The sequence below is a fragment of the Kogia breviceps genome, chromosome 3, assembly GCF_026419965.1.
Source record: "Kogia breviceps isolate mKogBre1 chromosome 3, mKogBre1 haplotype 1, whole genome shotgun sequence".
Classification (NCBI taxonomy): Eukaryota; Metazoa; Chordata; class Mammalia; order Artiodactyla; family Physeteridae; genus Kogia; species Kogia breviceps.
In genome coordinates this window covers 175,471,598-175,480,789 of record NC_081312.1, presented here as the reverse complement: position 1 = coordinate 175,480,789, position 9,192 = coordinate 175,471,598, and the positions used below count along the sequence as shown (strand labels likewise).

The following is a 9,192-nucleotide window of genomic DNA, read 5'->3' as shown; positions in this document are numbered from 1 at the left end:
TGATATACGTAATTGGAGTGAAATGTTGATATTCCATTCAATATGTTTAATATTTATATGTTCTTTTGAAGTATTTACAAATGGAGAGACCAAAAGGCAAAGCTAATGAACCGTGGACAGAGCAATTTATTTTTTAAAAAATATTAATAACTACAGAACCAGGCTGAATTTTAAACAATGATCCTCACATAGAAAAAAAATTTTAGCATTCAATGAGCTAATTATTTCTTTCTGAATTAGTTTTTTCTCATCAACTGTTTCTCAACATCTCTCTTTTTTAGAAGTTAAAATGTTAGTATGATGACTGAAGTGAAGAAAAGAGATTGGAGCTGAAGATAGTCACATGAGTAGAACTGTTCCTAATATTCTAAGCGGCAGAGTAAATATTGAATGAAGGGGTGGTGAGGTACTAGTTGCAGTCTGTTCTAACTGAATAGTCACAAGCACAGTAGCAGAGGAGAGAACACTCATTTTTGGTATTCAGAGAAGAAAAACCAGTGCCTAATAGTTTTAGCTCACATTAACAGGTACATAAAACGTAAAGTATGGAGGTAGCATCATATAATGAAATCAGACTCATTATATATTTTTTATAAGTGCTCCCTGGATTTTTTTTTTTCAAATTAAAAATTTTCAAGTGCACTTCTAAAAGTTTTTTGAGACCAGAGTGGTACAGCTTGGTATGAATTCACAGCTGTTTGATATCTCAGCGCTTTCAAGAAACTCCACTAATTGGTTCCAAAGCCAATTTAAGTTCTCTTAACAAGCCACAGGAACTCACAATGTTGACTGGACTAAGGCAGGTCGCATACAACTTCTATAAATCATGATACGAATTCTTTCTCAAGGGATTCTGGACAGAGCAATTTAGTAACTTAAAAGTTTAAGTACAGAGTTGTCAAGTGGAAACTAGCAGGTCTCTGAGGCGGGAATAGGGGGAAAAAGTGCCTGGAGTTTTGAAGAGGACCTCAAAAGGCATCAGGATATATTCACACAAAGGGTAAGATTTTCATGTAGGGTATTTACAGGGATGTAACGTTTGCCAGAGGTGTTTCTGTGTTAGGGATTTTTCAGGCATTAGTCATAAATCATAGTTATTTTCTTCTCTAACTTCTCTTTCCTCAAATTGGGTTGTATATATCCCATGAAATGTACGTTTTAAGTGGCATGGCTCAAATGTGGGTGTACAGGCTAATTCCAAGGAGAAATCAAGAGCAGATTTAGCAATGAACTACAGCGTACAGGGATGAAAGAATGTTACTGTAGCTTTTCCCCCAATGTCCTTTTCCAGTAACAAAATGTTAGTGACAATAATAGTACTATAGGTTAGTACACAACAAATAGGAATTGCATATACGTATTTAATAATACCTGAAAATAAAAATAATGAAGGCAAATACAATTCAGATGACCTTGGGAATGAACGCAAGTAAATTATGAAGATGAGTGAGCAAAGTACTGGACAAAGAGCTTGAAATAAAAGGAAAGTTTCTCAACTCATAAGATTAAAGATTAAAATTTTTATTTCCCTATAAAACAAACATAATAAATAGTTATCTCCCTGAAACAAAACGTTCCAAACGGGAGGGGGTGGGGAGGTGGAGGGAACAGCAGTATTTTAATACACGTTGCAATGTGAAATTCTGCTCGATCTTGCTGTATTTTATAGTTTTCCAATATGCCTTAAAGGTGGAAAACAGAGTTAAAGGGTTAGAAATGTTAAGTGGAAAAATCTGATTTTAATGATAGGCATCAGGGAAGCAGAAAAGAAACGAACATTCACGCGCTGCCTTTATTATTCTTCATAAAGGTTATGGCTGGAGGGCGCCGCCACAACAGAGTCTCTGTGGCGCAATCGGTTAGCGCGTTCGGCTGTTAACCGAAAGGTTGGTGGTTCGAGCCCACCCAGGGACGCTTACCCCTTTTACAAGCGGGTCCCCGGTAGTTTTGCATAAATCATGGAGTTGAGGCCTCCGGGCAACGCAGACGGTGCATTTCGAGGGTCCGGAGAAGAGAAACCGCGGATCTCACTTCGCGGTCCAGCAGGGGGTGGCTCTCCAGCTTCCGGGCGCGCTGGGGCCCCTCCTCCAACCCCGGCGGCCCGGTGGGCGCTTCCTGCCGCCCGGAACAGGCGTGTGGGTCCAGCTCCTGAAGGCCCCCGCATCCTTTCGCTTCTACTCCCTGGGTTCCTAAACTCCGGCCCTCTTCCCCCTCGCTCTTTCCCGGAACCCCCGTCTCACAGCTGCCAGCCCCGCCTGGCCGGGCTCCCGCGGGGCCCGGTCAGGCAGCGGCGCCCAGAGCGCGCAGGGGCCGGGCGGCCGCCGCGTTCCGGCTTCGAACTCGCCGCCCCGGCTCCAGGCGCGGCCCGAGCTGGCCTGGTTCTGCTTCAGGACCCCTGCGATGTCAGAGGTCGGCTGAATGTACGTATTTAGCGTCAAGTTCAAGCTGTACATTGACTTAAAACGTTCCAGGGTTTTTTTCTGTTTTGTTTAAAAACGAATGTTGAATCGTGCAGCATTTCGTCTGTTCCCCGTCAGCGTAAACAAATATTCCCATAATTTAACTTAGACCAACCCTCGCATTGGTAAACTCAGAAACGTTTGTCATAAAGCCTCTGTGAGGACACTATTGTAAGAGCATTTGTATGTTATAGTTTACTTTTTCTACTAAAGTTTTAGAATTTAATAGAGAATATAGAGTAAACCTGCAAAATGTCCCATATATTCAGAAAGGGAGAAAACTTTTTTTACAACTGTATCATTGTTACTTTAAAAAACCCAAATTATGAGGAAGATTAAAGTGAAACTGCTAACATATTTTGCTTCGACGTTCTATAAGCATATTACCATTTATTTCACAAAAAATGCAAAGGTCTCCAAAATCGTTACCTTGTACTTTGTTCTCTAAATATGTGCTGCCTTGGTGACGTAATCAGTTTCACCATAATAATTCGTCTTGGCCATAGATTAATTTGAAAGACGGTTCTGGAGAAAAGTGGTATGTCTTATTCCTGCAAGTATGTAGTTATGCTCTGCTTTATGTTTTCCCTCGCGTTAGCGTATTAATAAAGGCTAACATTTTTTGAGAGCTTACTACTTGCCAGGCACGCTTCTAAGTGCTTTCCTGGATGAAAGTGTGAGATCCGTGCAACAGCTCTCCCAGGGAGGTCCTGTTGTTTCCATTGTGTTGGTGAGCCACCAGAGGCTGCGTGCAACTGCATGATTTGCCTGAGGTCACAGTTAGTGCCTAGCACAGTGCAGATTTCAACTCGAGCTGTCAGGCTTCAGAGCCCATGCTCCTCACTCCTGAACTACCTACCCAGAAGTTCTCTCCTCTAAAAGAGAGCTACTTGATTGATTCGTTAATTTAAAACCAAAGGTGATACTTTAATTGGTTTTTCTGAAGTTTCGTTAATATTTTGTTCCAAATCTCACGAAGGAAAGAAAACACCCCACTGAACGTTCATGGAATACTAAAGGGCATTAAGTCATGTGCTCATTGTGCGGCTTTATTTTATTGTAATGAAAACTGTGTGGGAACATGAAATCTTCATGGGAAACATGTCTTTGGAAAACAGTTTGATAGCATTTGTGTAGAGAAGACAAGATTAGAAATAAAGGCTGGTTGGAATAGCCCAGAGAAAATATGGAAGAGAAAGAGAAAGAAGAATTGGTTCAAACCAGGCAGTGGGGGCTAATCTGGTGTCTAGGGATTCTTGAACCCCAGGCTGGTGTTTGGCAGTTGAGGAGCCCAGACAGACCCCTATTTTAGGACCCCTTTCTGAGAGAATACCAGGATCTGCACTTGACAGATGCCTAGGTGGTAGTTTTAAACTTGATCCTAAATTTCTAAGTATGTTCTGCTTCACCCTATTTGGGAGATTAATGGGATTTAGAGGCCAGGAAATAGGATTACATGATGGGGTGGGATGAGGACTGCAAAACGGCCCTCTAATGTAAGTAGTTGATTTTATTATGTGGGCAGGTACTTACTGAATTTCTTTGTGCTAGGCTGTTGCGTACAGATAAGATAGGTGGGAAACATTTTTTTAAATTGCTTAATTATTTATGGATGTGTTGGCTTTGTACAATGTATATTGGGTATAGATGTTGTAATAAATGCTATTTCTGGGGAGCGTTATTTTGTTCCTAGTTTCTTGGGTCCGTAATACCAACCAAGCCCAGAATATGGTGAGATCATTTAGGACATTAGTTAAAGGCTGAAGAGCATTTAAAAGGCTTTGCTGAGCATCTGAGCATGTAAATATGTTCCTGATAAACAGTTGTATACTTAAACTTCATATATAAAATCAGAGGGAAACTCACTGAAGTAATGCAGTAAAAGGTGAATCAAGTGCTGTGGTTTATACAAACTTGTTAGAGAAGGTCATAGTCATGTGATTTAAAATAATTAATAATTTAAAGTGTTTTTTATACTGTAACATTTCTTGAGATCATGGAGGTTGGGAGGAGACCACGTGGCTAATATGTTTCTGTGTTCATTTGTTAACGCCTGTATCTAATGTCATATGATACAAGGTTTAGGGGGAACAAGACGTTAAGCTGCCAGAGAAACACAGCTACGTTTTTTTTGCGTTCATAATACATCCTAATGAGTAATGCTGACATGAATTTTAATTTTATTTCTCTGGATTTTGGTGGAGGTGATGCCTGAAATGTTCAACTTATTGCTACAAGCAGCAGAGCAGGGATAAATTGGTGGTAGAAGAAGCCATAATGCATTTAACTAGAAAATAGTTTAAGAAGTTGAAACCTTTTAAATAATTAAGAATGTTAATTTTATCAGCTGCAGCACTTCATTTAAAGTGCTTCATGTTGAGCCCCTTTGGTGGTGTCCATGCAGTCTGTGTTTTTGCATATTGAAAATTGTGTGTGTTATTTTACATGTATTTGTGGTTTTTTAAATTAATTTTTATTGGAGTATAGTTGATTTAAAATGTGTTTCTGCTGTACAGCAAAGTGAGTCAGTTATACATATACATACATCCACTCTTTTTAAAATAATTGTTGAACTTACAAGAATGATGTGAGAATAAACTGTATCTGTAAAATCACAGTTTTAAATTGTTTTCATAGCTTAAATTTTTAAGAGAAGCCACTCGAATTTTCATTGTTCAGTATTTAAACTACAAAATGTAGAGACTCATATCCTTAAGAAAACTCTTAAAATATAATTTTTTTTTTTTTTTTTTTTTTTTTTTTTTTGTGGTACGCGGGCCTCTCACTGTTGTGGCCTCTCCCGTTGCGGAGCACAGGCTCCGGACGCGCAGGGTCAGCGGCCATGGCTCACGGGCCCAGCCGCTCCGCGGCACGTGGGATCTTCCCGGACCGGGGCACGAACCCGCGTCCCCTGCACCGGCAGGCGGACTCTCAACCACTGCGCCACCAGGGAAGCCCTAAAATATAATTTTAAAAGAAACTCTTTATTGAGCTTAAATATATACTGGAATGTGCACAAATCATTAGGAGTACAACTGAAGAAATTTTTACAAAATAAACACACACCTTTGTAATCAATATCTTGGTCAATATGTAAAATAATGTTAGCATCCCAGAAACCTCCTCTTGTGTTTATCCCAGTCATCAAAATGTAACTTTTAAACTGTAAACATACGGATTATTAGGTTGAAATGTGAATTTTAAGTTGTCATAGATCAGGACGCAAAAATAAATTTGCTACCAAACCTATCAGATAAGTATTTACACATAAAGATTGGGAAAAATAATGGAAATTAGAAATCAGTTTTCCATGCCAACTCACTTTTGACTTAATCATCTATGATAAACTTGGTAAGAATAAATTTGTGCTATTAAGCCAGAAAATATGAGAAATTTACTATTTATCTGAAGTGTTTAATTTTGTCTATAAGCAAATAAAATGCACTTCTACCCCCACCCATTAAAAAACATTAAACAAAAACAACCTTCTAGAAATTTTGGCATTAAAATTAATTTTTTAGTTTTGAAAATACATTTTAAACTTTAAAACCAAGGTGAGATTTCAGATCAAAAGGTACAGTAAGAGATGATGACTCCTTGGTTTGCCAAATAATATATTCTAAAATCTTAAGAATTTTAATCTGGAGTCCACCATTGGAGGAACACAAATAGTGGTCCTGTTATTTTGAAAGCATGTATAACTATAAAGGAAAATCTAATCTCTGTGATAAAAAGCTATGTTTAAAGTTGTGGAAAGTCAGTTTTGAATACCACTGAGGAAAGCCATTCTAGAAAGAGTCAATATATAAGAATCTAGAGCAAAGTTTTACTTTCTTCTAGCAAAATTCTTCATTGTTATTATTAAAGTAGGGTATGCCTAAGGTTATAATAATACGTATCTGTACAAATTTAAGTAGAAAGATGTTTACTGCAACATTATTTATAATAGTGAGAAATTACAAACAAGATAAAATATGCAACACTAGTGGAAATGGTGAAATAAATTATGGTATGTTATTTAAACATTGGAATACTATACAGACATTTACAAAATGTGTTTCAGGAAAAAAAGCCTTTGGACAATGTTAAAATATTGCATTAGGTATAAGAAGCTAGATTCAAAGCTATCAATAAAGCATGATCCCAATTTTGTAATGAGACTGAATTACTTACATAGATGATCTACAAATATTTCTTGATGGTGAATACCATCAAGAAATATTTATAGATCTATACCAAAATAAGATTACACCAAAATAGGAATACACCAAAATAAGATTATCAGTGATTTTTTTCTTTTTTATACTTTACTTTCTATAAGTTCTTTATTATCTGTAATGAACATGTATTATTTTTATTTGTTAAATAACATTTTTATAACATAAAAATAATACCTGAACTCATACTGTATATAAAATTTTGAAAATTTTTTCTCTCTTAAAATTAACATTGAGGGAGAATAGGGAACTCAGATATAAGCCTTTGTGGGTATGGTCAATGATTCTCAACGAGTGTCCAAACTGTTTAATGTGGAAAAGACAGTCTTGTCTTTTTTGTTGTTGTTGTTGTTGTTTTGGTTTTTGCAGTATGCGGGCCTCTCACTGTTATGGCCTCTCCCGTTGCGGAGCACAGGCTCCGGATGCACAGTCTCAGCGGCCACGGCTCACGGGCTCAGCCGCTCCGCGGCATGTGGGATCTTCCCAGACCGGGGCACGAACCCGTGTCCCCTGCATCGGCAGGCGGACTCTCAACCACTGCGCCACCAGGGAAGCCCAAGACAGTCTTTTCAATAAATGGTGTGAAGAAAACTGGATATCCACATGCAAAAGAATGAAGTTAGGCCCCTACTTTACACCACATATAAAAATCAACTCAAAGTAAATCAAATACCTAAGTGTAAGATCTAAAATTATACAACTCTTAGAAGAACACATGGGGGAAAGCTTCATGACATTGGATTTGGTTATGTTTCTTGGATGTGACACCAAAAGCACAAACAACAAGAATGAAAATAAATTGAACTACATCAGAATTAAAACCTTTGCAAACAAAGGGCACTGTCAGTAGAGCGAAAAGGCAGCCCACAGAATGGAACAAAATATTTGCAAATAATATATCTGATAAAGATTTAATATCAGATATATATATATATAGAATATATACAAAACTTCTACACCTCAACAACTACAAAAAAAAATTTAAAAATGGACAAAGGATTTGAGTAGAAATTTCTCTAAAGAAGATATACAAATAGCCAATAGGTGCATGAGAAAAAGCTCAACATCACTAACCATTAGGGAAATGCAAATCAAAACCACAATAGATATTACCTCATATACATGAGGATGGCTATCCTGAAAGACAACAGCAACAACAAGCAGAAAATAACAACTGTTGGTGAGGATGTGGAGAAATTGAAAGCTTTGTGCATTGCTGGTGGGAACATAAGATGGTACAGCCACTATGGAAAATAGTATGGTGGTTCCTCAAAAGATTAAACATAGAATTACTATAAAATTCAACAATTCTGCTTCTGGGTACATACCCAAAAGGATTGAAAGCAGGGTGTCAAAGAGATATTTGAACACCCATGTTCATAGTAGAATTATTCACCTTAGCTAAAATGTGGAAGCAACCCAAATGTCCATTGACAGATGAATAGGTAAGCAAAACGTGGAACATACATACAATGGAATATTATTTTGCCTTGAAAAGGAAGGCCATTCTGACATACACTACAACATGGATGAACCTCAATGACATTATGTTGAGTGAAATAAGCTTCTCACAAAAATACAAATACTGTGTGATGCCACTCATGGGGTACCTAGAGTAGTCAAATTCACAAACAGAAAGTAGGATGGATGGTGGCTGCCAGAGGCTGGGGGAAGCAGGGGAATGTAGAAGTGCCATTTAATGGGTATAGAGTTTCAGTTTTGCAAGATGAAAAGAGTTCTGGAGATTGGTTGCACAACGAACTGAATGTACTTAACACTATGAACTGTACACTTAAAAGGATTAAGATGGTAAAATTTATGTAATGTATATTTTTACCAGAATCTTAGAAATTATATTTAGGGGATTTGTTTCCCCTTGTTATATAAGACCTATTATAAAACATATAAGAAAATAGGATATTGATGCAATTGTTTCCAGTGGCCTACTTATAAGAAACATACTTAAGGACATTTAATTTTTTAAGAAGGTAGGCGCTCAGGGAGGGGTAGCAGGGGAAGTATAACTCCCCACTCCTTAAGTGTGTGCTGTGCATAGTGATTTTCTTCCAAAGAGTACAGTATGGAAAGTTCCCTGGGGGTGGGGGTGAGGAAAGAATAGCATTATAGTGGAGAAACCCAACAAACACTGCCTCAGCCAGGGGAACAGGGACCTCAGTAGTGACAAGTCACATTGATAGTTGGTACCCTTATATTATGACACTTTACCTCTGTGCTCTTCCTCTTCCAAACCCATAATCCCCGTCTATTCATGATGAAAACATCAGATCAATGTCAATGGAAGGTCATCCTACAGAATACTTGACCAGTATTCCTTAAAACTGTCAAGGTCTTCAAAAACAAGAGATGTTTGAGAAATTGTCACAGCCAAGAGGAATCTAAGGAGACAAGTAAATGTGATGTGGTATGCTGGATGGGATAAAGACATTAGGCAAAAACTAAGGAAATCTGAATAACCTGTGGACTTTAGTAATAATGTGCCAATGTTGGTTTATGAA

At 37.9% G+C, this 9,192-nt stretch overlaps 1 protein-coding gene and 1 non-coding gene across 2 annotated transcripts in view; both read left to right on the top strand.

Annotated features, from left to right (window-relative positions):
- Positions 1-1,840: 1,840 nt before the first annotated feature.
- On the top strand, positions 1,841-1,914 carry TRNAN-GUU (transfer RNA asparagine (anticodon GUU)). Its single transcript has one exon. It is a non-coding gene; the product is annotated as a tRNA-Asn (tRNA).
- A 44-nt stretch (positions 1,915-1,958) lies between these two features.
- The window catches only part of LOC131753048 (uncharacterized), a 149,150-nt gene continuing 141,916 nt past the window's right edge, over positions 1,959-9,192 (top strand). The window contains exon 1 of the mRNA XM_067030633.1: positions 1,959-2,420. Coding sequence (XP_066886734.1) covers positions 1,959-2,420 — 462 coding nt within the window. The remainder of the gene's footprint in view (positions 2,421-9,192) is intronic.